At 50.3% G+C, this 27718-nt stretch overlaps 3 protein-coding genes and 2 long non-coding RNA genes across 12 annotated transcripts in view; 2 read left to right on the plus strand and 3 right to left on the minus strand.

The window, feature by feature from the left end:
• TMEM50B (transmembrane protein 50B) overlaps positions 1–5001 on the minus strand; it is a 9907-nt gene extending 4906 nt beyond the window's left edge. The window contains exons 1-2 of one of the 2 annotated variants that reach the window (XM_054004570.1): positions 4923–5001; positions 128–384 (exon numbers count right to left, since the gene is read on the minus strand). In XM_054004570.1, the coding sequence (XP_053860545.1) occupies positions 128–226 (99 nt within the window). In that variant the 5' untranslated portion in view covers positions 227–384; positions 4923–5001. Of the gene's footprint in view, positions 1–127; positions 385–4789; positions 4814–4922 lie in introns of those variants that run through there. The other variant, XM_054004568.1, reaches the window with a different exon arrangement.
• A 150-nt stretch (positions 5002–5151) lies between these two features.
• On the plus strand, positions 5152–7180 carry LOC128804006 (uncharacterized). Of its 2 annotated transcripts, none has more exons than XR_008435897.1 (3): positions 5152–5355; positions 6560–6667; positions 6942–7180. It is a non-coding gene; the product is annotated as an uncharacterized LOC128804006 (long non-coding RNA). The 2 variants fall into 2 exon arrangements; XR_008435896.1 differs by having other exon boundaries at positions 5152–5316.
• Positions 7181–8617: 1437 nt separating this feature from the next.
• DNAJC28 (DnaJ heat shock protein family (Hsp40) member C28) lies at positions 8618–12083 on the minus strand. 2 transcript variants are annotated; one of them, XM_053971396.1, is made up of 3 exons: positions 11670–12083; positions 10630–10780; positions 8618–9940 (listed from the first exon to the last, which is right to left on the minus strand). In XM_053971396.1, exon 3 carries the CDS (start codon positions 9904–9906, stop codon positions 8809–8811), a length of 1098 nt encoding a protein of 365 aa, XP_053827371.1. In that variant the 5' UTR covers positions 9907–9940; positions 10630–10780; positions 11670–12083; the 3' UTR covers positions 8618–8808. The 2 variants fall into 2 exon arrangements, with proteins under 2 accessions (XP_053827371.1, XP_053827370.1); XM_053971395.1 differs by having other exon boundaries at positions 10570–10780.
• Positions 12084–15913: 3830 nt separating this feature from the next.
• LOC128821369 (uncharacterized) lies at positions 15914–26582 on the plus strand. Its single transcript, XR_008441088.1, has 4 exons — positions 15914–16548; positions 16631–16767; positions 17435–17533; positions 26496–26582. It is a non-coding gene; the product is annotated as an uncharacterized LOC128821369 (long non-coding RNA).
• Positions 20669–27718, minus strand: part of ITSN1 (intersectin 1) — a 106754-nt gene continuing 99704 nt past the window's right edge. For 4 of the 5 annotated variants that reach the window (XM_054002248.1, XM_054002262.1, XM_054002242.1 and 1 more), the window contains 6 exons: positions 26472–26684; positions 25905–26026; positions 24704–24786; positions 24521–24604; positions 23877–24050; positions 20669–22853 (listed from right to left, as the gene is read on the minus strand). In XM_054002248.1, the coding sequence (XP_053858223.1) occupies positions 22705–22853; positions 23877–24050; positions 24521–24604; positions 24704–24786; positions 25905–26026; positions 26472–26684 (825 nt within the window). In that variant the 3' untranslated portion in view covers positions 20669–22704. Of the gene's footprint in view, positions 22854–23876; positions 24051–24520; positions 24605–24703; positions 24787–25904; positions 26027–26471; positions 26745–27718 lie in introns of all 5 variants that reach the window. The other variant, XM_054002278.1, reaches the window with a different exon arrangement.

Here is a 27718-nt window from a genome sequence, read left to right on the forward strand (position 1 = left end):
CAGGACTTGGTGAAAACGCTGCTGACAACCCCCCAGCGAGCCCTGGGAGGAACAGGCTGGCTTTGGGGAAGTTAAAAAGGGAGAACTGGCAGAACCTGAGGCACAAGTGTGACTGTCTGTGGCTCACCAGCACCCCGGCCACGATGGAGGCGATGGCGTTGCGGCGCTCGCTCCAGTCGATGCACTCGCACTCTGGCCAGCGGAAATTGTCCAGGAACCCTGCCATGGCCACGGCTCACAGTGCCCTGGCCACGGCTCACAGTGCCCTGGCCACGGCTCACGCTGCCCTGGCCACGGCTCACGCTGCCCTGGCCACGGCTCTTGCTGCCCCGCTGGCCCGGCACTCTCCGCTGGACTCTTCCATCAACAGCCGTTCCTGAGTGCCTGAAACACAGCCAAGGGTGAGGTCAGGATTGATGCCTTCAGTTTGGGCTTTCACACCTTCCAGATTCTGTAGTGCATTATGCAGCTGTACACTGCATTAGTGTGGAGCTCTGAGCTCCACATGGAGTGTCAGCAAGCTCCCCTCACAGCTCAGGCACACAGAACATTCCTTTTCCAGCCCCAGAACCAAGGACACCGCTGCAGCTTCAGCCCCAAAAAGTGCAAACAGCAGCAAAATGAGGGGAGCAATCTGGGAGGGTGGGACTGCACCACCTGGGGCTGGAATTGGACAATGAACCCCAATAGGGAAGTGGAAAACCTATAAAAGTGTGAGAACTCCTGACTCTGAGTCCATCTTGGGTGAGCCCTGGCTGGGCTCTTGCATTGCCCAAGGTGAATCCTGTGAGGGCTTTTTAATAAATCCCTGCTTTATTGCTTTAGCTCTGTCCAGCCTCTGCTCCAGGCAGACTCTCAGTATCAATCAGGAACATCTCGAGGTGTTGGACAGCTCTGGTGAGCTACAGTCTGGGGGTTTTTACAGAATTCAGGTTTTTATATAGAACCTTCCAGTGGAATTTGCCCCCGCCAAGGCAGGAGAGGGAACGAGATTGTTTTCAAGCCCTCCCAACCCAAACCACTCCATGATAAACTCTATTGATGCTGTACTGAGCTACATTCACAGAACAACCTCCCTTACACAGAACTACAAAAGAAAATCACCACACAACCCAAAAGCTTATGGCAGAACTTGGTCCTTAAGTCATGTCAAGGAGTCTCAATTAAACACTAATGTTTCCAGTCTCCAATCTAACAGATAATATGATTTACTGCCTTTTTAACACAGAGAAAAAGAGCCCAACTGAGCAAATCAAACCCTGATTCTGAGGGTAAAGAAGGTCTTGCTGCACAGAGAAAAGATCACAGATAACCTTAAATATGGGAAGAGGAAAACAAAGTTAATTAACTGACTCACAACTGCTCTTAGCACCATTCCAATTTGTTTCAATACTGTCAACTTCTGCGTTTCCCAACCTGCCATAATTCATTTCCAGCCATTTGGTAAAGACTAACAAAAATGTCCTTCACGACTGTGTGACAGCACAGACTGATGGAGAACAGTTTCTGCTTAATAACAGCAGTGAGAAGAAGTGGAATAAAAATCAATCAATAAACAGTTTGTCTATGCTACAAACACAGGTCACCTCCTGGAACACGATCCAAAAGTTTGTCCTCCAGAAACCCACCCTTGTGAGGCTGCTTCAAATCCCAAAGTTATTTTAATTTGTGCAGCACCTGGGCTCAGCCATCTGGTCATTCTCCTCAATAATTCTCCTCTCACCTTTCCCTGGCAATGGTCAGATCCCTGCTCATCCCACAGCTTTCACAGGGAATTGCTGCGCTTCTACAGAATTCCAGGATCATCAGGGTGGGAACAGCCCTTTGAGATCATCCAGTCCCACCCAGCGCCACCCTAAACCCTGTCCAGACCCCTGCTGAACACTCCCCAGGACAGTGACTCTAAAGCTCCCTGGGCAGCCCCTGCCAAGGCCTGAGCAGCCTTTCCATGGGGAAATTCCTGCTGCTGGCCAAGCTGAGCCTGCCCTGGCCCAGCCTGAGGCCGTTCCCTCTCCTCCTGTCCCTTTTTCTGAGCCCTGTCCCGGCTGTCCCCTCCTGGCAGGAGCTGTGCAGAGCCACAAGGTCCCCCCTGAGCCTCCTTTGCTCCAGGCTCAGCCCCTTCCCAGCTCCCTCAGCTGATTTACAACTGCTCCTGAAGCCCTTCCTCATTTTCCACTCTTAAATGGCTCCCCTTTCTTTGTTCCTCTTCAGAGCTGTGTCCGTCCCTCTCCTGCAGCAATTCCTGCTTTCCCCTCCCAGTTCCTCACCCGCCCACACTGGAACTCTCACGGTTCCTGCTGCTGTCCCCACTGTGGAGCTGAGGGGCCTTGACTGGGAGTGGCTGCAGGGAAACAGGGAATTATGGAATGCTTTGGGTTGGGAAGGATCCTAAATCCCACCCAGTGCCAGCCCTGCCATGCAGGGACATCTCCCACTGTGCCAGGCTGCTCCAGCCCCAGTGTCCAACCTGGCCTTGGGCACTGCCAGGGATCCAGGGGCAGCCCCAGCTGCTCTGGTAACAGGGACAACCCAAAAGGGGTGGGCCACTCCTCAAAAGGTTTCCAAGAAATCCAGCTAAAATATCCTGGATTTAATAGGGCAGAGAAAAGGAATGCACTGATACAGGGGAGGGGAGAGATCCTCCCAGGGGACCTCAAGAGAACACCCCTGTGGGAAAAAAGGGCCATGAAGCAAATCAGAGAGGCAGAGGTTGGGAACAAGAAGTAGGAAAGGGGTGGGATTGGGATTGTGCCCCCACAGGTGAGAGCCCACCTGCAGAGCTGCCCCAGCCCTGTCCCAGCCCAGGGAGGAGCTGGAGCTGCTGCAGAGAGCCCAGAGGAGGCTCCAGGATGAGCAGAGGGCTGGAGCAGCTCTGCTGGGAGGAAAGGCTGGCACAGCTGGCATTGTTCACCTGCACAGGAGAAGCTTTGGGCTGAGCTCAGGGTGGCCTTGCAGGGCCTGGAGGAGCCCCAGGAAAGCTGGAGAGAGACAATTTCCAGGGAATGAGGGAGAGCACACAGGGAATGGCTTTAAGCTGAAGCAAGGCAGGGCTGGATGGGAGACTGGGAATTGGGAATTGTTCCCTGGCAGGGTGGGCAGGGGCTGGGATGGAATTGCCAGAGCAGCCTGGCACAGTGGGAGGTGTCCCTGCCATGGCAGGGGTGACACTGGGTAGGATTTGAGGTCCCTCCCTACCCAAACCATTCCATGACCCGTAATTCTCCACAATTCCTTAGAAAAAGAGGAAGAAAACAATAAACTGCATTTACAATCCCAGCCCCACAGCAAAGCCGAGGCTCCACGGACAGCACAAGGCTGAGGTTTGTCCCCAGGAGGATTAGCAGGGACAGCTGCCAGCCCAGGGGCCTCCCCACACACAGCCCCCCGGTGGAGGCAGACGCCTTCAGCTGGAATTTCCCACCTGGCTAATTCAGGAGTCACTCTCTGGTTTAAACTCTTCCACCCGGGAGGACGCAGGCAAAGCCCTTGTCCTTCCCTCCATCAGCCTCCTCCCCTCCCAAGGGCACACAGGAACGCTCCCCACCCCGCCCAGCAAACAAAAACACGTCTGCAGGAACAAACTGGAGACTCCGAGCGAGGCGAGCACCACTGGAGCTGCAAAAGCCACCCCTGGCAGGCGCCAGCACCGAGAGCAAACCCCGCGGTCTGCTGTGCAGACAGAAAACACCGCGGCAGCTCCACGTCTGCACCTGAAATCCAGCCCTTCTCTCCCCACGTCAGCCGAGTTCACTGCAAGCAGCTGCAAGGAAATACAAAGAGCCCGCAGGAAGAAAAATGCCTTAGCGTGGGGTTAGTAAAGAACAGAACCCCCCTGTTTCCAAAGAGAGGAAAAGTCAGAAGGAGAAAGGGAAGAAACTCAAAGGCATGAAGAATACTCAAGTTTTCCTTGAAGAAGTTGTACCCTCCACAAGCAACTCATCAGAATCCCCTTCAGGTCACACATTTCCCCACATGCACGGAGGATGAAAAGTATATCAGGGGCTTGTGTGAACATCTCTGCTACACCCGCTGTCCTTTTCCCACTTATTTCAGTAATTTCCTGCAGTTTCACTTTCAGTTCTCCCCGTTCCACAGCACTGGGCTCTGCTGTCTAATTTTTAAGTAATTACAGAAAGACAAGAGAAAAAAAAAACAAAAAAAAACAAAAAAAAAAACCAGGAAGTTTTAAATGAATTTATACAAAACCAAGGCTGTGTGGCAAGCTTATTAAAAAGGGATATTAATGATATTTATGTTCTTTACAAGGCCCCTGGATCCCTGGCAGTGCCCAAGGCCAGGCTGGACACTGAGGAGCAGCCTGGCACAGTGGGAGGTGTCCCTGCCACGGCAGGGGTGGCACTGGGTGGGATTTGGGGTCGATTTAGGGTCCCCAAAACCCAACCCAACCCAACCCAACCCATGACTTATCCCTTTACTGCTGCTCAGCCCCAGAACTGCCCGCAGCGGGGGTTCTTTAAGAGCGCTAGTAAACTTGGAAGACTTGAGGAGGCGGAGGAAAAAAAAAAAAAAACCAAAAAAAAAAAACCCACAAAACCTCGATTTCGCAATTCTCCAGAGGCCGACTCTGACTCAAGCCCATCGCTGCGCTCGCCGTGGGACCGGGCCGTGACGGGGCAGGACGAGCCCCGCCAGGAGCCCCTAGGGCCCGACCAAAGACGTTGCGATTTGGACAAAACGAGCCATTTTCTCCGTTAACTCCCCCCACACACCCCAGCTGCCCGCGGAGCACCGGCGGTGCGGCCTCAGGGCCGGACAATCCGTGACACACCGGGACGTGCCGGTGTCCCAGGGGAGCGGCCCGGCTCCCGCTGTCTCTCTCGCCCCCCATGCCGCTCTCTGTCCCTGTCCCTGTCCCTGTCCCTGTCCCGGTCCCGGTCCCGGCCCGGCCCGGCCGCACGTACCCGCTCCCGGGCGAGACGCTTCCGCCTGAGGGCACCGAGCCCCCTGACTGACGCGCCCTCTGACCAATCAGATCCGAGCGCCGCGCGTCAGCCAGGGGCCGGGTAAGGAACGGAGCGGTGTGATTGGTCAATGCGGCGCCGCACGCCGCAAGCACCGCCCCTTCCCGCTCGGGGCGGGGCGGGAAGAGGCGGGGCCGGCGCTCTCCCGCCTTTCCCCGCAGGCCCCGCCCCTCTCCCTCACGGCCGGGGCCGCTCCCGCCATGGCCGCCCCCTCACGGCCCCCTCAGGCCCCAGAGCCGCCTCCACGCGGCCGGGAACGACCCGCGGCCTCCTCCGCTGCTGTGGAACATGCGTGTCTCACGATTGGCTTTCCGCAAATATTGCAATGAATACTGTATGTGTAATGTTAGAAAGTTACGCTGTGTTAATTTTCGTAAGTAGTGTGTTTTTAGGATATATATATATTTTAGGATATATATTTTAGGATATATAGATATAGATATAGATATAGATATAGATATATAGTATTTTTAGGTGATAACACAATGTTAAAATAGAAACTATAAGTAGTGTGTTTTTAGGATATATATATATATATATATATATATATAGTATTTTTAGGTGATAACACAATGTTAAAATAGAAACTATAAGTAATGTGTTTTTAGGTTATATATATATATATATATATATATATATTATATATATATATATATATATTTTAGGTTATAACACAATGTTAAAATAGAAGCTATAAGTAGTGTGTTTTTAGGTTATATATATATATAAATATATATCAGGGGCTTGTGTGAACATTTCTGCTACACCCACTGTCTTTTTCCCACTTATTTCAGTAATTTCCTGCACTTTCACTTTCAGTTCTCCCCGTTCCACAGCACTGGGCTCTGCTGTCTAATTTTTATATATATATAAAATATATATTAAAAAATATATCTATAGATATAGATATATAGATATATAGTATTTTTAGGTTATAACACAATGTTAAAATAGAAACTGTGCTATGTAAGATACTTTTTAACTAGCTCAAGAAAGAGATGAGATAATCAAGAAATTCTTTGCACAGATATAACAGTGAAAGGGCACGTAAAGAGTTACTGCTTCCTTATCAGAAAAGACAAACATTCTTCCACCTTCTCTCCCGTCTTTATGGAGCCACCAGGATTAAGGGGAAGAAGTTGACAAAAACCAGGAAAGTTCTTAATTTGCAAGGAATTTATGCATCGTGTATGAGATGTATGAATATGCAGCAGGCTGTGGCTTTTAAGGGTTATTCCTTTGTTCACAAGGCGTGTTTTTGGTAGTTTAGTGTCAAAAAACATCCAGACGTCCGTAATTCTTTGCTTTTTATTGTCTTGTAATTGCCCTAACTCTAAATTTTTATTACTCTAATTGTATCACTATTTTTATAACCGTTTTTTGTCACTAAACTTTTAAAATTTCTAAAAACAAGCGATTGGCGTTTTTCATAGCTGCCCCACGGGAGCAGCACAATACTGTCGCTCCCATGTTGGAATAGATAAAGTTCACCCCTAAATGCTCTTAAACCTCAGTCTGGTGTCTGGTTTAGTGAAACGGAGCGGAATTAATAAACATGGATAAATTCCAGTTCATAGGATCAGTCACGGAATGGTCTGGGTTGGAAGGAGAAGCAATACAGGGGTAAAAAAAACCACGTCAATAAACTCATTGCGGAACACACCCCATCTAAAACAGCAAAACAAGTAAGTGACAAAAGGCAGATGTTGAATAAAAGCCCTGGGCAAAGAAAAGGATTTTGAGGATTAGAGGGCACACCTCACAGACGTGGAATTGAAAGAATCAGATTGTACTCAGAGCCCTCTCTCCTTCCTTTTTAACCTCAACTTCCACGCACACGCCATGTTCCACCGAGCCCAGAGACACCGCGCTCCCTGCTCCCTCAGGGGTGCACTAAGAATAAAGATTTATCACTTGCGTATTTCTTTTACAAGATGCCCTGCTCTTACTTCTCCTCAGACCCTTCTCTGTGTCTCCACGTTCATCCCGAGATGTTACCGCTCTGAAACAGAAAAATCCTCAGCAGGACTCAACACCTACAGTGCCTAGAGAAGGGAAGAATTTCTTCTCAATGCTTTGTTTAAATCTTTCACTTTCAAGCCATTCCCGCTTGTCCTGTTGGGCAAGAAACAGATTCCTCACCCTGAGAAAAACTGATACCTCAAATATTGTATCTTCATAATATATAGAATTATTTATGTGTATAATCTTTTGTCTTCATATTAAGATGTCACTTAAGCCTTTCAAGCCACAAGGCATGTGGTCATTAGACCAACAAATAGGAAGTTCTGGGAATAAACAACGTGGTTTTGGATCTGGGCTCAGCAATGATTGCACCCTTCTTCACAATCATAAAATTAACATTTATCAAGTTCAAATTAACAGTCCAGTGTCACCCAGAAAAACTCATTCTCAAGGCCATTCTCTCCTGGATTTTCTGCGTGCAGTAGTTGGTATTCCTTAGGATTGACTAAACACTGCTCTTAAGGTTTCGTGAGCTCAGAGCAACAAAATTATAGACAAGCCCTGAAACACTGAACTTAAAATTAAGGTGGAAATTACTTTTTCCGTCGTCCCTGTAAATGTTGCAGAAGTGGGTTTTTGTGCCTGGCAGGTTTTGATGACATCAGTGCAAGGCTGATTTAAAGTGCCTCGGCCGGGTCACGCCTGCCCCATTTAAACCCAAGTGGTTTTATTAAGAACTTAAAAATCCCTCACTCTGCTGATTCACCCTTCATGGCACCTCCGGTGTTGAAGGTGCTGATGCCTCTTCCTGAGCCAGAGTGGGTCCCATTTTCCTGCAAACTGGCTTCTATTTACCCTTGTGCCATGAATTCAATTTGCTCTTGAAATCTCCCACTGGACTGGTCTGAACAGCAATTCTGATCCAATTCCTGCAGATCCTAATGCGAATCAAAATGTGGGGTTTTCGAGAGTACTACGTCAAAGGACCTTCAGGGAAGTATCTTTAATTAACAGTTTTCGTTAAAAACAAGAATAAATTATGCAAATAAGCATTCATACACAGAGCTGGAAGGTGTCCCTGCCCGTGGCACGGGGTGTTCACCAATAAATAAATTTCCAACACCTCTTTCTGTGTTAAAGATGCAAAAATGGACTTGTGCGTGTGTACGTTCCAAGCCAAGACATCCAGAACCCTCCCCTCACAGCCACTGAATTTAACCTTAAAGAGGTGAATGTACTTTTAAAAAATATGCAGAGAACCTGCCAAAAATTCATGAGTATTGTAAGTATTGAAATAAGAGTGCAAAGGTCAAACAGGGCACAGCAAGACGTTTGCCTCCACTTTAATGTGTTCTTATTCTTATGCCTCTGTTTCCCCTTTGAAGTGATAAGAGCCTGTAAAGGTGATCAGGGCCTGTGCTGAACTGAAGCATCAATTTGGATTTCAGCAGAAGGAAAATGGCCTGCAAGAGAAGAACTGATTTGTTGCTGCTGTGGTTTAACCCAGCCAGCAGCTGCTCAGGGGTGGGGAGGTGTGAAGGGCACAAAAGGTGCTGTGCAAGCCCTGCCCAGCAATAAAAACACCCTGGAGTGGTCAGCACTGCCTCCAGCCCAAACCCAACACGCAGCCCCAGCCTAATGATGAGAAAAATTAACTCTACCACAACCCAAACTGGCACATTTCATTTAATAATATTTTAAAATAATTATTTACGATGCAAATGCTTATCACACAACCGAATTTCCTTCAAGTAGTGTAATAGTGTGGATTTGACATTTTCAGTGAACCTGAAATTTCTCTAGCGCTACATTTCATTAATAAAGTGCATTCAAAACCACGACAAGAAGAATTAGTATGAAATTATTTCGGTGTAAGTTTTAACCACTTCAAGAGAGAAGACTTCCACCCAAACCTTTTGCCCTCTTCCCCCTCGTTTTCCTTCCTGTCTGAATCAGAAACCTTTTCCGCGACTGCCTCGTAAGTCTTTCGCGCTCGGAGGATTTCCTTGTCGGTGCTGAAATGCACCATCTGCCTGCTCAGGATGGGCACCACCAGGTTGAAGTTGTCAACTCTCTTGTTTAACTTCCTGATGTCTTCTGCGAGCTGCTCGCAAATCCGACCCCACTGCTTCTGCTCCGACAGCGTCATCGGCTCCCCGAGCTTCCTCCTGGAGGCCACGATGCTCTTCCTCAGCCGCTCGATGGTCTCCCGGATCTCCTTCTGCAGCAGGATCCACTCGGGCTGGTAGCCGTTGTCGATGAGGATCCTGTTCAGGTTGTGGGTCATGGGGTCGATGTGGGGGCTGTGCGAGAACTTCTGCAAAGGCTTCCCTTTGCCGCTGAGGTTGTCGAAGTCTCCTTTGGCCATGGACTCCTGGATGAGGTCCTCCACCAGCCGTTCCACCGCCTGAGTTATCTTCACCTTCTTGCTCTGCCGCACGTCCTTGGCCCTGCTGAGGTCGCTGCCGGCGTAGCGGCTCTCCAGCCGCTGCTGCTGGTACTCCAGCACCTGCTCGGTGGCGCGGTCCACGCGGAACTGCATGTACTGCTTCTCCCGCTGGCTCGGCGTGCCGATGCCCACGCCCTCGAAGCTCAGGTAGTGTCTGTGCTGCAGGGACTTGGATTTGAACTGGTCTTCCTCCTCCTCGCCGGGGTCTGGTTGCTGTTTGCCTGACAGGTCGCTGAGCACAACCCTGTAGGCCTCCTCCACCCTTATGAAGGCCCTGGAATCGGCCATGCCGGAGCTGCTGTCCGGGTGGTATTTTTTGGCGAGATTGCAATAGGAGTTTCTGACGTCATCGAGGGAACATCCTTCCTCCAGCTCCAGAATTTTGTAAGAGTCCTTGACATCGTTTTTGGGTTTGTAACCCGACAACATCCTGCAGAGAAACGGCTTCAGCTTCCTTGGAATCATGGCTCCCCGTCCCATGAAACAATGTCCCATGTTGTTACTCAGCATGACACAAAGCCACCGGGGATTTCTTCAGATGCAGCTACATTGTAAAGAACCGAGACACATTTGGACAAAAATCATGGTAAATATCCTTTTCTTACAAGAATTTCCATGGCATTAGTCTTATCTTTAGCCTGATATATTAAAGAAATCCCTACTAAAATTCAGCAGTATTTCTTTCTTTTACAGATTAATATTGAAATCACAGAATCACAGAATGGTTTGAGTTGGGAGTGACCCTAAATCCCACCCAGTGCCACCCTTGCCATGGCAGGGACCCAGGGGCAGCCACAGCTGCTCTGGGCACCTGTGCCAGGGCTGCCCACCCTGCCAGGGAACAATTCCTAATTCCCAATAGCCCATCTAACCCTGCCCTCCTTAAGCTTAAAGGCAATAATTTACATTTCTAATTAATTACTATTGAAGTAGTAGTATTACAATGTAAATGAAAATTAATTCACAATTTACTTTTTTCCTAGTATCATAACAGGAACACAGGTTTGTTTTGCACTGCAGAATTCCCTGGAAGCATTTTTATCACCTTTATTCTTCTATTGTTTATTTTATTGCCTATACTGCCTTTCATCAAACTCATGCCAGTGTAAACTGGAAATAAGCTTGATGCTGAGCAATAACTACTGAAACAAATCCCTTCCTTCTCCTCTGTACCTATATTCAGCAACAGCTCAATGTCCTACTCCCTTGGATCAATGCCTCAAGACCTGTGACCTGGTACGTTGGCAAAGGAGGTCATCACAGCACATTTTTGGTATTTCACAGCGACATCTGGACCAGCACTCAGGTTATAGATTCACTAGGCCAGCCTTTCTATCCCAGCAGTGGCCAGCCTCCTTCGCTGGTGCCAGGCAGGGGCATAAACCTGGAATTAGAACAGATCGATAGCAGTGAGTCACTCTGTCAGCAATTCTAATGATCCTGGGTTGTATGGGGACACAGCCAGGGCAAGACCTCAGCAGGTGACAAAGTCAGACCTTATAAAAATCAAAGTAGAAGTATATAACACTAACTGGACACACCAGTCACACATCAGCCAAATCCTCTTTATTCATGGAAGTCCTTAGGGAAATGCTGGATCAGTGGAGCTAAAGACACAGAGAGGGAAATATCACTCTATTTTCAAACAAAAAAACTAGGTCAAATCAACTCCTCAAGCTTAATCAAAGAATAAGCAGCGTTTACATCTTCTGCACAACCCAAACTGCCCTTCTGCCCATACCCAGAGAAGGAAAAGGACAAGTACTTGGGACTGGATCAATCCTCAGTGTTTTCAGCTGCCTTTGATCCATGTAAGGCATTAAATCATCAGCTTGTGATAAGGGAGCTCATTAACACCTTTTATTTATGATCCAGTAATTTCACTCCGTCTGGGCGGCAGACAAAGATAACAACTGATTTCCAAACGGCCACAAAACCCCATAAAACTACTTAAAGAGAATGATCAATAAGCACATTTTAAAAATTCAGTCATTGCTCCGAAAGTGACTTTCTCATAAGTCGGTAGCCCCGATTCCAATAAACCTATAGACACGGTCTTAAAATATACACGGTCTTAAAGAACCGTGTATAGAACCCTCAACCCCCCGAGGGGGCCGGCTGGGAAAGGGAGCGCTGCTCCCTGGCTAGTGGGAACCGAGCGACCCCCGCTGGGATTTGGGAAGGGGGGGACGGATTGGGACCCCCAGGAGCCGCTCCCGCCCTCCCCGCTCCGTAGGGTCCCGCACCTGGACCCCGGCCCGCCCTCGCCTCACCTGGTGCCGCCGGCCGGCCCGCGGGGACGGACCGCTAACGGGCCCGGCAGGAAAAGGAGGAGCCGGCAGGAAGAGGAGGGGACGGGCCGCGGCTGTGACCCCGCGCTCAAGGACAGAGAGAGGCAGAGAGAGGGGAAGGAACAGGCAGGGAGGGGAAGAAAGGGGGCGAGAGAGAGAGAGGCAGGAGAGGGAGAGGGAGAGCGGGAAAAGCGGAGAAGGAAGGGAGCAGGGTGGGAGAGCGTCCCGCTTGTCCCCGCTCTCCGCAAGGGGGCGCCCGAGCGGCGCCGCAGCCGTGAGGGGAGATGGGCCATGGTGGGGCTGTGAGGGGAGATGGGTCATGGTGGGGCTGTGAGGGGAGAGGTGCCATGGTGGGGCTGTGAGGGGAGATGTCATGGTGGGGCTGTGAGGGGAGATGTCATTGTGGGGCTGTGAGGGGAGATGGGCCATGGTGGGGCTGTGAGGGGAGATGTCATTGTGGGGCTGTGAGGGGAGATGGGCCACGGTGGGGCTGTGAGGGGAGATGTCATGGTGGGGCTGTGAGGGGAGATGGGCCACGGTGGGGCTGTGAGGGGAGATGGGCCACGGTGGGGCTGTGAGGGGAGATGGGCCACAGTGGGGCTGTGAGGGGAGATGTCATTGTGGGGCTGTGAGGGGAGATGTCATTGTGGGGCTGTGAGGGGAGATGTCATTGTGGGGCTGTGAGGGGAGATGTCATGGTGGGGCTGTGAGGGGAGATGTCATTGTGGGGCTGTGAGGGGAGATGTCATTGTGGGGCTGTGAGGGGAGAGGTGCCATGGTGGGGCTGTGAGGGGAGATGTCATTGTGGGGCTGTGAGGGGAGATGTCATGGTGGGGCTGTGAGGGGAGATGGGCCATGGTGGGGCTGTGAGGGGAGATGTCATGGTGGGGCTGTGAGGGGAGATGGGCCACGGTGGGGCTGTGAGGGGAGATGTCATGGTGGGGCTGTGAGGGGAGATGGGCCACGGTGGGGCTGTGAGGGGAGATGGGTCATGGTGGGGCTGTGAGGAGAGATGGGCCACGGTGGGGCTGTGAGGTCAGATGTCATTGTGGGGCTGTGAGGGGAGATGGGCCATGGTGGGGCTGTGCACGGTCACCACGCCTCAGGTGGGCTGGGGAGCTCTGGCTCCAGGCAGCAGGGAGTGGGAGAAAAGACAAACCTCTCCGGGTTAGGGCTGTGCTCTGAGATTGAAGTACTTGCTGTGAGAGCAGTGAGGACATGTCTCACCTCTGCCAGGCTGAACAAATTGCTGCAAGGAGAGGGCTGATATCCAGCAGTTCCTGTTCCAAAATGAAAACTCTTCATCCCATTGCAGCTCAAGAGCTCACGGTTTTCCTTCCTACGTGTGAACCCAGGGGCTGACAAAAGTCAGGCTGGTCTGCACGTAGAGCTGCCCCTGTTCTTTTTTCTAACACGAAAATCTTTCATGCAATCAGGAGAGCACAAAGTGGTTGTTGTTCCTGTGCTCTCCTTGGGTTATCCCTGTTCCAGAACACTGCTGTGTGCACCTTCCTGCTGGAGGTGTCTGTCTTCAGTGTCCCAGTGGGGAGAGAACAAATAGTGGGAAGATGAACTAAAGAAACAGGCGTGCCCAGGACAGATGTCACCGGGCTCTCCCCAGGGGATAACAAGAGTGCCTTGGAGTTGTCCCAAAGGGAAAATGCCACCGAGCTCTCCCCAGGAGCCAAGCAGAGTGACTGGGAGGCATCCCAGGGCCAAGACTACCACAAGAAACAGCTGTCCCAAGGGGAGAGTGACAGTGACAAAGAGCTGTCCCAACAGGATAACAGCAGCAACAATAAGCTTTCCCAAGAAGGAGGCAAATATGACAAAGAGCTGTCTTTGGGGAAGACTGTAATGTCCAACCCCTGTCCCCACGGGAAGCTGATGAGGACAAAGGACTCTTCCAATGGGAGTGAACTGTCCCAAAGGGCGGCAAACAACATCCAGGGAGCTGCTGCCTGTCTGGAGGATCCCTGGATCCATCTGTGCTGGAGGAATGACAGAAATTATTGAGAAGATGGACAAGGAGAAGGGGACCCCCAATTCTCCTTTCTTTCTGTCTTTTCCACACCAAAGGGGACTCCTGCAATGGGAAAAGGAATTGTTAATGGTGGAGCTGCTCCAGCCCAGAGGAGAGGCCTGGGGGACATCAGGTGTGGTCTCACCTGCAGGTCAGCACTGTTTCAGGAGTGGGAGAATTTGAGAGAAAACAGAATATCCAGAACCACACTTGATCTGTCTCCTCTCACTCACTGCACTTGTAGGAGGTTCTGGATAAATGATGCAGGGCAAGCGTAGGAAATCAGGAGGAACTCTGATTTTTCTCCTCGTGTGCTGCCATGCAGCCTCGGAAAGGAGAGGTGCTTTGTGCACAGCTGAAGCGTGTGAGTCCTCCGGGAGTTCCACGCCCGTTCTGAAGCCTTGGACCCAGCTGTTGGTTTTTCCCTGATGCTGCTCAGTTTTGCTTCAATGTTCCCAAAAGAAAGAAGATCACAGGAAACAAAAGTTTAAAAATATGAGAACAACAAGCGACAAAACTGTGTAAGTATTTTATAACATAGTTTTTCTTTTCTTAATTCTTTTGTCAGTAGAGATATTGCTCCTAACTACTCCTTTATGCCTTTTGAGCCACATGTATTTCTAATTATACCTTTCTAGTATTTGTTATGCCTTTTGAACTCCAGGTACAACAGCCTAGTGGCATCAAAAGTAGTTTTCTCTCTCAAATAGCCTAAACCCCTGGTTTCTTGCTCCCAGAGTGACTGACCCCCGTGTGTTGGGTGTCCCATCGCACACCCCCGGCCCCGGTATCTGCACAGGGGATTTGGCCCGGGGGCAGCCGTGCGGCGCTGCTGCACAGCCCAGCTGATGAGGAGCTGTCCTCAGTGGAAGAAGCCATTGAGATTGGTCCAGAAGACAGCACGAGTGACCGTGAGCCGTCCAAATTGGAAGAGGCCATCAAGCTCTTCCCAGGGGAAATCAGCAGTGACAAGGAGCTGTTCCCAGTGGAAGATGACAGTGAGCTCTCCCAAGGGGACAAAAAGAGTTGCAAGGAGCTGTCCCCAGGGGAAGAGAAGCATGACAAAGAGCTGCCCCAAGGGGCGAGTGACAGTGACAAAGAGCTGTCCCAAGGGGTTAACTACGAGGATGAGAAGTTTTCCCCAGTAGACGTCAAACACGAGACAGAGCTGTGGTTTGGGGAAGACTATGATGTCCAAGACGTGTCCCCATGGGAAGCAGATGACAATGAGCAGCTCTTCCACTGGGAAGAACACGAGAATGAAGAGCTCTCCAATTGGAAACAAGATGAAGATGAAGAGCTCTCCCATTGGGAAGAACGTGAGGATGAACAGCTCTCCCATTGGGAAGAACACGAGGATGAAGAGCTCTCCTATTGGGAAGAACACGAGGATGAAGAGCTCTCCTAACTGGGAAGAACGTGAGGATGAAGAGCTGACAAGGAGGGCCCTGCTCGGTGGTAAGGACAGAGATTCAAGCTCGTCACCTGAACTGCCAGAACTGGAGGAAGTGTCAAGGCATCAGCTGGTGCTGGAATGGCTGGAAGCCAATTTCCCCAACCATTATGGTGCTGAGGAGGAGGAAAAGAACAAAGCTGACAGACACCAAGAACTGTCCCATCTGAAATTGTGCAAGGAGAAGGTGGAGGCCCAATGGCAGGAGCTGTTGGCTGATGACTCCCTGCCATCTGTTGATTTCAGTGTCAGTGACAATGTGCTTTCCAAAGGAGTCCCAGTGGTGTGTCAAGGGGACAAAGCCATTCAGGACAACATCTGGAACAAACCCTTGGGCTTGATGGATGACAAAGACCCCCTGGAGGGACCCAGCTGTTCCAGGCATTTGGGCACAGAGGTGGCAGCAGAGGCAGCCCGTGCTGATGAGCCCAGTGCCTCTCCTGCCCTGTGGAGTCCCACAGGTGCCAAGCCAGCAGCTGCTGAGGAGGAGGAGCCTCCCGAGCCTCTCGGTGCAGAGATGACAGTGGCACAGAGCCAGGTCTCTGAGAACTGTCCCTCCCGCTTCAGGCAGGCGCTGCGGGCATCGTTCCGGTGTCCCTCTCTGGTGTGTGGCCATTCCGGTGTTCCTCTCTGGTGCGTGGCTGTTCTGGTGTTCCTCTCTGGTGTGTGGCCATTCCGGTGTTCCTCTCTGGTGCGTGGCTGTTCTGGTGTCCCTCTCTGGTGTGTGGCCATTCCGGTGTTCCTCTCTGGTGCGTGGCTGTTCTGGTGTTCCTCTCTGGTGCGGTGGCTGTTCCAGTGTCCCAGTCTGGTGCTGGGGCCATTCCAGTGTCCCTCTCTGGTGTGAGGCCTGTTCTGGTGTCCCTCTCTTGTGTTGAGGTCGTTCTGGCGTCCCTCTCTGGTGTTGGGGCCATTCTGGTGTCACTCTCTGGTGCAGGGCCCACTCTGGTGTCCCTCTCTGGTGTGGGGGCCATTCCGGTGTCCCAGTCTGGCATTGGGGCTGTTCCGGTGTCCCTGCCTGGTGGCACAGCCAGAAGAGTAGTGCCCACACCAGCACTGTTCTGGTGTCCCAGTCTGGCGTTGGGGCCGTTCTGGTGTCCCAGTCTGGCGTTGGGGCTGTTCCAGTGTCCCTGCCTGGTGGCACAGCCAGAAGAGTAGTGCCCACACCAGCACCAGGCCGGGCCTGGAGGTGGAGGCAGAGCAGCACCTGGCTGGGACAAACGTCCTGGTTGTGGTTCCTGGAGATCAGCACAACCCAGCACTGCAAGCGCAGGACTCGGGCCAAGAGGTGGCCATGGAGCAAGAGCACCGAGGACCCCCAAAGTGCCGACCCTTTTCCAGAAGGCTCTGAAAGAACTGACTGTACAAGAGACCCAATTTGCATAGAGGTATGAAACCCGTTTCAGGGTGGGGAACCCAGTCCATAAAAGGGTACTCCCACCAAGCCCCTGACCCTGGACAAACCAACAGCTGGATCATTGCTGGAACTAGGAGTGATGTCCCCTCTTCTGGATCACTGCTGGAACCAGCAGTGACATCACACCAGCTGGATCAACACTGGAACCAGGACTGATGTCCCATCAGCCGGAACCATGCTGGAGCCAGGAGTAATGATCTCTTTCCCCTTTCTTTCCTTGTCTTTCTGTCTGTCATCCCATTTAAATTCACCTTTTCCTTTCTCTCTGCCCTTTCACCCTTTCCCTTTATGCCAAACTCACTTCAACGTGTTTTTATTGTAGGTTGGGATTAATGTAGCAGTTGTGTAGTAATAAGTCAAATTAACAAAATATTAATACATTGATAAAAATAATCGTAAGTATTTAACAAAAGTTTTTTATTATTTTGTGGATGTTCCAGCTTTTATCGTTGCTTTTGTCTCTCAGCATTTATGATTCTTGGGTGCTTCCTTCCCCTTATGGGTGGGTGATCACAACACATTAATAAAAAATGCTGTTTTTTCCTAATGTGCTTGTCTGTGCCTGGAGAGCAAGGCAGGTGCTGGCAGCATAAATAGTCATGGAATCATGGAATATCCTGAGCTGGGAGGGACCCACAGGGACCATCCAGTGCCAGACCCCCACCAAGCCCACCCTGGGCATCCCTGGCAGCGCTGTCCAAAGGCTCCTGGAGCTCTGGCAGCCTCGGGGCTGTGCCCATTCCCTGGGGAGCCTGGGCAGTGCCAGCACCCTCTGGGGAAGAGCCTTTCCCTAAAATCCAACCTAAATCCCTCCTGGGCCAGCTCCAGCTGATCCCTGGGTACTGTTTCTGTCCCAGAGCAGAGATTGGAGCTTGAGGGAAGAGCGCCTCGTCTGCAGATTTCTTGGCTCCATCTGCCTCTTCTCCAGCACTTCTCAGAAATGTGACAGCACACAGGTAAACTTTAAAAAGTTATTCTTGCATCATTTGCATTTATTCTTGCATCATTTGCATTTATTCTTGCATCATTCACTTGCACAAGGCCGGTCTCAGCTGTGTCTGACATTGCACAGCCCCACACCAGCTGTGCCACCACGGCTGGGAACAGCACCAGGCCTCACACAGGGGGACACAGTTTAAGGACTCTTGTTCAGTTATACTTTGTCTGTAAATAGAATTGTTTAACCAGGAGTGACTGAGGAAACAAGACATTCACAGCAATTGAAGTAGGTTAAAATTGCATTATGAGAAACAGTACTGCCTGATGCATACCTATTACAAATGCCTTAAAAACCAAAAGGAGTCATCTTCACAGTACAGATATTTTACTGAGGAAAGTTAAATATGCTGTAAATGAACAATATAAATTAATTGCATTTTCTTGAAAGAAAGGGTAACTTTATCTTCTATTGCCAGATAATTTTTTATAATGCCTTCATATTTTTTTGGATCATACAAATTCTACAGACAGTAGAATTTTTCTCTGGTTTACTTAGACAAAGAAAAGGAAATTAATCCATACCATTTGTTTGGCAAAAAGCAAAATGTGCACTAAAAAGCCAGGGTGAGATGGGGAAGAGGGAGCAGCTCCTCTCAGAGGGTGGGCAGGCCCTGGCACAGGGTGCCCAGAGCAGCTGGGGCTGCCCCTGGATCCCTGGCAGTGCCCAAGGCCAGGTTGGACACTGGGGCTGGAGCAGCCTGGCACAGTGGGAGGTGTCCCTGCCATGGCAGGGCTGGCACTGGGTGGGATTTAAGGACCCCCCCAAAGCATCCTGTGATTCCCTGAAGAGCAGGGCTGGAGACAGGGCCAGACCCTTGGACCAACACCGTGGTCCCCCACCCAACCTTCTCTTCCTCCTGTGTCACACCACAGTCCCCATTCCATGGAGCAGCTCCTGGAACTGGGATGGATTTCCCTTCCCATCCATCACCCTTCAGACACCCAGCCACTTCTGGGGGATGGAGGGAGGGCAGAGCTCCTGCTGCTCACCAAGCTCTGACCTTGCAGCTCTGTCCCTATTTCTTCTTTCTCCCCCTCTCCTGTGCTCAGGGCAGGGGCAGGAGCTGGACCCAGGGGCTTGGAGGAAGCCCCAGTTCCCTTTGCTTGCACAGCACTGTTAGATCCCAGAACTGGCCCCTAAATCCAGGGACAGTGTCACTTAGGCAGCTTTACAGGCAGCCAAGGAATGGACCCACGGTCACAGCAGAGCCTTTGACAACTCTATCAAGTAATTAGGGCCATTTAACAGACTCTCACTGCAGTTCTTTATTTTTTTTAATGAGATCCTAGATACATCCTCCTACATACAGAAAAATAATTTCCTGAGGACACTCCCTCTTTTAAAATATTTAAATGAACAAACAAAACCAGGTGCCTTTAAACGCTTTTCTGCGAGATTTACTTGGTATTTGACAATGACAACAGAGCTGTATTTTTATACTGTATGTACAATAATCACATATATATCTATAAGCATGTTCTGAACTCTGGCTACAGCAATGTGCATGTAGGACAGGAGTGGAGAGGCTGAACAAAGCCAGGGTAGATGTGGAATGTACACACAGAGCCAGCCCTCAAAGCAATTTCTCCTGATTCCCAGCTTCTCCCTGTTTCAAGGGCTTTGACTGCTGGGTTTGAATGGACTGAGATCTCACCGTGACAAGCAGAGCAGTCTGGAACCAGATACTGCTGTTGGAGTCAGAGTCTGGACTTGTCACATCTCAGTTTTGAGAATATATGTAAGAAAAAACTCCATTGCCCACAATGTTTCCCACCCTAATCCTCCTCACATGTAACAAAAAGTGACTGAATTATTTTTAAAGGGTAAAAAAAATTGTAAAATGAGCATTGAAAAAGCACCCTCATAAAAACTCACATTGAGAAAATACTGAGTAATTAAGTGCCTCTAGAAAAAAACCTGCTGCAATCACTCAGCTCTTTGGCTCAGTGTCAGCTCAGAGCCGGGCTTTGGCTCCCAGGTGCCCAAGTCCCTTCCCCAGCTCTGAGCAGCCTCTCCTGGTTTTACAGCCCAGCTCTCCATCAGCTCTGCCCCAGGCAGGCTCTCAGCATTTCTGAGCCAAGGCCAGCCTGGGGATGGTTTTATTTTACAGGATTTCCAAGTGCTCAGGCCTTGGCAGGGGCTGCCCAGGGAGCTTTGCAGTGCCCATCCCTGCAGGTGTCCCCTGGAGGTGGCACTCAGAGCTCTGGGCTGGGGACAAGGTGGGCACGGGGCACAGCTGGCACTGCCTGGGCTGGGAGGGCTTTTCCAGCCCCGGGGATTCGGGGATTCTGTGACTCCAGGAAGCACAGTTCTGTTTGGGAAGCTGGCAGTGCTGATGTGCCACCGAGCTCCAAGGGCAGCGACGCTGTCACCAGGGCATGGACACAGCCTGTCCCCCATGCACAGGGACAGGATGAGCTTCCCCTTTAGCACGGGACTGATTATGGGGGATTCATTGGATACCTGTGAGCCAAACTCCAGCCTTTCCTCATCAGTGTTTGAGTAACCCCTGCTGGCACTGATGGGAGTTCAGCAGTGCTGTGCATCCAGGGGAGTGGGACATCCCAAGTGATGGGGCTGGGAAGGGGCTCCTTCTGTCACAGGTCCCCAAAACAGGGCAATCCTACAGGCTGCTACAGCACTTCCCTGGAAGTGCCCAAGGTTGGATGGGGCTTGGATCAGCCTGGGACAGTGGAGGGTGTCCCTGCCCATGGCAGGGGGTGACACTGGATGGGCTTTAAGGTCCCTTCCCACACAAACCCTTCTGGGATTCTCTGATGTCCATGACACGCATTGCAATCTGAGAGGGGCCCCCGAGTGAAGGGTCCCCCACTTCCAGCACCAAATGAGCCTCAGGCAGGTGCAGCTCCTTGGGGCTCCCTCCAAAACCCTGCCCAAATGTTTCTGCATTCCAGCCACAACATTTTTTTTTCCTGTTAGCCAGTTCAGCTGTCACTGTAGTTGATACTGGTGAAATGACACTATTAACAAAAAAAGTGATGCTTTTTGAAACATTGCTTGTGATGCTTGTGAAACACTGAAATGAATGTTCACCCTGTTGGCAGCACTGAGTAAAATTAGGACAGCAATAAAAGGTTAGACAATGACATTTAATGGTACTCCAGTAATAGATTTTATCACTTTTTTTTATCCTACCACAACAATGTGTATTTTCATATACATTATATTTAATAAAATGTATTGATATGGAATTAGGAAAGCATGGGTTTAGTACTATTTACATATTTTAATTGAAACAATTTTCTTAACAACATTGAAAAATAGAAACTTAAAGTTCTCTTAATCGTGTTTTCAGCCAGTTAGTGGTAAACAAATGCATGCCTAGGAAGTCACACTCCCTCTAAAATGTGGTCAGTTGAAAGTTTCTAACTAAAGTGTGTATCTCTGTCTTGTTTCAAAAAATACATAAGTATGTCTGTCATTTCTGATACAAAATTCTACACTATCTTCAATAAATAAATAATAAAGCGATTCTGAAAAGTATGAAATGTAAACTTTGTTGTCCCTCCAACATACATTTTTTTCCTTCCCATTGCTTGAAACATTACAGTGGTCTTTTAGGAAATTATAATACACAGACACTTCCCAGCACAGTTTACACTTATTACCATACTGATCTACCTACCTGTTATGGATATATCCTAATTTCCTAATGGAAACCAATAAGACTTGGAGTGCTAGAGAACACCGCCGACACAGGAGAGGTGGGAACCAGTACTGAAAGGACATGCAAGGAACACCAAAACCTAACAACAGCTCCACGAGAACGTTCACATGCGAATGACACGGGCTGGCACCTCCCATCCGGAATGAAGTCCTTACAAAAATACCAGTGGATGCGTGGCAGGGCATGAACAAAAGGAATCCAAGCAGAACAAAGAGGAATTTGACTCTCAGGGATCTTTTGTCCCCTGAGTCCAGACTCAGCAGGGCACTCACACGTGTGCCTGAGGGAAAGCAGACGTTGGAGCCCGCCTGGAGCCGGGAGCTTTGCCAAACAGGGACGTGGGCCTGGACGTTGTTATCCATGGAGTGAAACGGATGGAGAGCCCTGGCATTGCCCTGGATCTTTGGGTTCCCCACTTGGCAGCACCACCACGAGCTCTCTGGTGACATCCAGCAGCCACCCGTGGGAGCTGCAGGACGGGCTGCCCTGAACCCCCGGGGCTGCCCCGAGGCCCTGTGTCCTGCCTGCACACAGGTGAGCACGGCTCAGCTCCGTACCTGGGCACCACACACTGCTCTGCACACCAGGCCCTGCAGGCTGGAACTTCGCTTCCTGAGCTGGAGCCACGATTGTTTCTTCTTCCCCACTGCAGGTGACGCTCAGCCTGGGAGCAGCAGCAGTGAAGGAGTACCCAGGAGGTACACACGACACCCAGCAGGGCTCTGTGCCTCACCCTTGGCTTCCTGCCCCAGCACTTACAGTCCTGGGGACAACGACTCCCAAAGGGACCGAGGGCTGGACTCTTCTGGAGTGCAATTCATCTCTGTGCAGAAGGCCTGGACAGCTTTTATTTTCAGGGGCGACACAAGTCATGAAGTGGTATGTTAATAGAATCTTCTCTGTTTATAGATATAGACTATTTATTTTCTAAGTCTTTTCAGTAACATCATGAAGATCTTCGAAGATCTTCTTGCTGCAAAACTGCTCCTTCCATTCACTCGCATTTACACACCACTCTGCTAGGCAATAGGCACAGAACTCCTGAAGGGGAAAACCCTCAGAAAGCCTCCAAACACACCCACACTGCCTCCTCCACGGGGAATTAAAGAGCAGGGCACCTGGAGCAAGCACAGCCACCCATGTGTTTTGCCAGCCATCCCCACTGCAGCACAAGGAACAACAGGGTTGTTTCACCAGCCCAGGAAACCAACGCCAAATTCCACACAGAGAGATTGAGGGAGATCTCCTCACTAAATTGGGATTCATGTGTTCAGTGAGAATTATCAAGGCACAAAGATGCTCCTGTTTGCTTTGATAACCCTCTGACGTGTGAAGGGCAAGCAGTAGTTTCATGCCACACCAGCAAGGACTCGGTGACAGCTTCTGTAGACACCTCCTGCAGTGAACTCTGGCTCAATTCTGACACTGGCCCCTCTCTCCTAAGGCTCGTCAAACAGCTGCAGGTCCAGGCGTACCACGATCTCTCCCGTGGGGACTTCGTGCAGAAGGAGACACTTTGTAACTGGTCCCTTGGAACCCTGATCCTTCTTGATGTCTGCCACACGGATCTCTGTCCTGCCCAAAAAGTCTGGAATGCAGAAACACAGCATGCTCAGGAAAGAGAAACCAGAGCCTGCAGAAGGACCTGAACTTCCACCCACATACAACAAAAGAGAAAATGAGCCTTTGGTCCAACTCTAGTTGTGCACTTGTAGAGGGCCAAAGGCTGCCAAGCTGCAAACAAGGGCATTTAGCCAGACCATGTTAAACAGTAGCAGCATTAAAATGAAATGGGCCTGTAAGTGGAAAAACCCACTATGGAATTCGCAGCTGCCTTGTTCCAGGGACTTCTTGATTTCATGACACGTTAGCAGAAGGCCAAAGTTCTCAGTTAAACCTGAGAGTGAACCTGCTGGAGATGACAGAGCCAAGCAGGTCATCAGCCCAGTAACGAGGTCAGTGAGCCAGTACCAGTCCTATCCAAACACTGCCTGAGAGATTGTGACTCCAAAATACACCCTGTGATCCTCCACAAGTTCATCCCAGCTCATGAAATAAGAATGAGAGAGGATGTGGAATCCCCACCCCCGCAAGTGTTGAAGGCCACTCTGGATGGGGCTTGGAGCAACGTGGGATAGTGGAAGGTGTCCCTGCCCATGGAAGGGGTTGGAACTGGATAATCTTTAAAGTCCTTTCCAAGCTGAACTGTTCCATGACTCTATTGGGTTTGGAATCCTGGGCTCATTTTTGCTACTGTTCCTGCACATAACTGGAGCTCAAAGACATTTCTCTTCCTCCTGCCTGACTCCATCTGTGTGCAAGCAGCATCCAGAGCTATCTGGAGTCTTAGCAGAATTACAAATCACATTTTAGTTGTTGTCAACTGCACAAGAAAAGGAACTCTCAAAACCCACAGGGAGCTGCAGCCTTTTTGTGCTGATACTGGGTGGAGCGAGGTTGACTCCTAAATATGCAAAGAGGGTCAAATCTGGGGTATCTTTAAAGATCATCTCCCAGCCCAGCCCATTCCCTCTGATTTCCCTCAGCAGGAATGCTCCTCCTCAAAAAAGAGCTTTGCAAATGCCCTTGGCAGGGGCAGCCCCGTACGCACCATCCGGGGAGAACTGGTCCCGCTCGAACACCGTGATGCACAGCACGTCCTGCTCCAGGTCCTTGATGAAGAACTGGCAGTTGGAATTCCACTTGGGATTCAGGGTGTCCTGGATGGTCTTGGTGATGTGGCACTGAGAGCCCATGGTCACCTCACAGTAGGGGTTGCTCTTTCCTGGGAAGATGGGAGCAAACAGAAACGAGCGGGGCTTTTTTAGCTGCGTGCTCCTGCTCCTGAGCTTCCTTCTGCTCCAACAGTCAGCTGAGCTGGGAAAGGCTTTGGACACACCAGGCCTCTGGCCCCATCCCAGGCTCTGGCCCCATCCCAGGCTCTGCTTCACTGTCTCTGTAATGGGCTACATTAACATAACAGTGAATAAATACTCTGCTGGGTGCTGAGCACCCTCCACTCTTCCCTTCAGGACTTTATGGCTTGTGTGCTGGAAACTAAGCCAGACTGAAACAAAAGCCCCATGTAGGATAACTGCAGGACCAGGCTCAGCTGCACAAAGTCACCTCTGCCTATTTTACCTTCATTAAACCCACGTCATTTAACAAAATCGTGTCTGGGACAGAGCCTCTGCAGAGTTAGGCTGGCAAATGGGAATGTCCCCTGGATGGAGCAAAGAAAGCCAAGGCACTCACCATGGGACCTGCAGGGTTTTAGCTCAATGCCTTCAACAACATTCACCATCAGCCTCCCGATGCCTGTTGCTCTCTGAGAGCGAACTGTGGTGGAACAGAAGAGCAGAGAGAAATGTCACCAATGGATTTTCCTGCCCAGGGACTTTTCCAGAGAAGATGAGACCCCCACATCCTATGCTGTACCTAAATAGGCCTTTTCCCTCTTCTTCTTTTCAGTCTCTATGTAAAGTTCTGAGGCAGCTTTGATCTTCTGAACCCAGGCAGTCCTTCAGAAGGAAAGGAGAAAAAAAAGTTGCAAAATGCCATTTCTGTTTTTCCCTGCTGGAGCACAGCAGGCAAAACTAAAGCTGTCCCTCCTTCCCAGCCAAGGCTCTGGCCCCATCCCAGGCTCTGTCATTGCACAGCTGTCTGCTTGGACGGGATCTTACTGGAATTCACAGCACCTGCAGAATGTAACCATCCCAAGGCAGCAAACCCCATCACACAGAGAAAGCTCAAGAGAGCCACAAGCAGGAGATGCTTGGTGAGAAAACAAAAGGTCTAAAGAACAGGTTTGCTTTCATCCAGCCCCTTGTTTTCTTTGAATAAACTGATTTCTTGGAGCCAGAAGGGACAAGACACTGCTGCTGCCGAGGTGGCCAGTGTCCTTGGGATTGGTCCCTGAAATTTCCTACCCAATTCTTCTGACTCTCAGGACTTTAAAAGCATAACCTGGGGAGTCCATGGGTGGTGAATGGGCCCTTCTGGGAAATGATTTCATGCTGAAGAATCACAGAACATCCTGAGTTGGACGGGACCCACATGGATCACTGAGTCCACCCCAACAATCCCAGCCTGTGCCTGAAGGAGGCTGAGGGGGAAGGCTGACAGAGAAAAAGGGTGGCAGAGGGGCTACTAAGTGACCTCAAGGGCTTAGAAGAACTGCTGTGACATACAAGGGAGCCTGAGTCAAGGAAACATGGGAGAATCTGGAGGCTGTGGATCAATTTTGGAACCCCAAATGAAGAGATGCTGCTCCACAGGACATTAATGGTTTGAGTTGGGAGGCATCCTAAAGCTCACCCAGTTCCACTCCCTGCCATGGGCAGACACCTGCCACTACCCCAGGTAACAGCAGAGGATAGAATTGCATCTCTTGCCTTCTTCACGTTACCATAAAATGTGAAATGCAGCCTAAACATCCACCCTCAGCCATTTCATCACTGGCCTAGCTGGAATTCAGAAAAAGTCATTATTTCTCCCTCCTTTTCAGATCACCATATTCCCAAGAAGGAATTTTCCAGTCTTGTAAAATAACCAGCTTGGAAGTGCCCTGCAAGTTTCCATCACGACCATTCCCATCCTACATTTCCCAGACTTTTTGAAGGCCCACGAAGGCACTTACCTTTCATTAATGCTTTCGGCCCGGAGTGTGTAGACTCTGTCAATGTGGGAGATGTGGAAGATGGGCTCATCTCCAGAAGGGTCTGTGGGTAATTTTACCAGTACCTCATTTAGGAAAATGGGCTGTAAAACATCAGCAGAGCTGGAGTTGTACTGCAGAGTCTGCACGGGGGCATTCAGCACACATCAGCTCACAGCAGGTTTATGCCATGCCCCAAGTATCTCCCCCCTTCTGCCTCCTGTATTTCTGCAGAAAATTTTAAAAGCTGACAAAGACAGAGGTGCCTGCATGGCCTGGGGACACTCCTGGGGAGAGCCAAGCACAGCAGACAGTGAACGCCGCTCTCCCTCCGCTCCCCCAAACACACGAGACCTCATGGAAGAGTTTTATTCAAGCAAAACCTCAAAAGCATCTTTTCTTATCTCACCAGAGCACACAGCCACCCTTCCTGCCATCAGCCCCTGAACCCCAAAGCTTTCAAACTCTTCTCTAGGAAGGCTCTTGCCCACACCCCCAGAATGGAGCTCCTGAGCCCTGTCCCCATCCCTGTGTCGGAGCAGCACTTACAGTTTTGTACATTTTGTATTGCAGGTTGGACTTGGGGCTGAAGACCTTGTCTGTGCCAGAAGAGCCAAGAGGTTTTATGATCTGAGTGAGGAGGAGGAAGTCGTTGAAGAGAAAACCATACAGCTCCTTGTTACTCTTGGCTTTATAGAGCTTCCCACTGTGCAGGAACTTGCGTGGTCCCAAGCAGTTTGTAACTGAATTAAAAACGAGTTGCTGCGAAAAGTAGAAGAAGAACAACAACGCACTGTATAAAGTGAAACAATCGGGGCTGCCCTGCAAGAGACCAAATACAGTTTTGAGTCCTGGTTCCAGTCTGTGTCACAGGGGTGACGAGCCATGCCTCGAGCACGACAAGCGGCGCAAGTCACAGGAGGCCCCATGAGAGTCCCCTGAAGGTCACAGGGGCACGGGCTGGGCAGGCAGGGGGAAGCCAAAAGCATCTGTGCCCCCTGGCCACGCACATGCACCTCCGGGGGTGGGACCGAGCCAGGGCACCTGTCCTGGATGAGCGGCAGCTCTGCCAACGGCCTCTCCACAGGCTGGGCTTCCTTAAGGGCTGCATTCTGAATTGTGTTTGAATTTCACCCCTTAAAACACCCCAAAGGATTCCAGATGGCCACAATACCCCAAGTTAGAGCTGCTGACCACTGGGACTGGTGCAATCCCAGACTCAGCCAGGCCTTGTTAGGGATCAGCAGAGTTTTGCCCTTGCCTGAAGTGCCATTTTCAGGTTTATTTTCACCAGGGTTTGGAACAGCTCTCCTCTCCCAGGGCAGCTGGAGGGGCTCCTTTGGCAGGCTGGAAACCCCTTGGACAGAAAACAGGGAGAGGCTGGGCTGTTCCCTGCCATGGCTGGGGCTGCTGCTGGTGCTATGCTGCAGCAAGCACCACAGGCTCTGTCAGGGTGTGGAGCTGCTGTTCTGGGGCCAGGCACCACCTACAGAGGATAAAAGCAGCCACTTTCCTGCTGGCAGGCAGCTGGATGTGCTGACATTGTCACACCCATCTTTCTCCCAGAACAGTCAGACTTCCTCAAGTGAAATGCAATTTTTCTACTTTATGAACCAACCAGCGCTCATTATTTTTTTACCTTCTAGAATGGTGCATACTTTGAAAATCAAGTTGTGATCTGTCTGCCTCTGTTACCTCCATCAACAACAGGAAGGCCATCAGAATATCTTCCCTCCTTTTGCAGGACACACAAACACAGTATTTCTAGAAACTTGCCACGTAACCATAAAAAACAA

The sequence above is a fragment of the Vidua macroura genome, chromosome 2 (genome assembly GCF_024509145.1).
Source record: "Vidua macroura isolate BioBank_ID:100142 chromosome 2, ASM2450914v1, whole genome shotgun sequence".
NCBI classification, from domain to species: domain Eukaryota; kingdom Metazoa; phylum Chordata; class Aves; order Passeriformes; family Viduidae; genus Vidua; species Vidua macroura.

Coding starts and splice junctions, on each gene's coding strand:
- DNAJC28 (XM_053971396.1), bottom strand. CDS start 9,906: ATGCTGAGTAACAACATGGGACATTGTTTCATGGGACGGGGAGCCATG.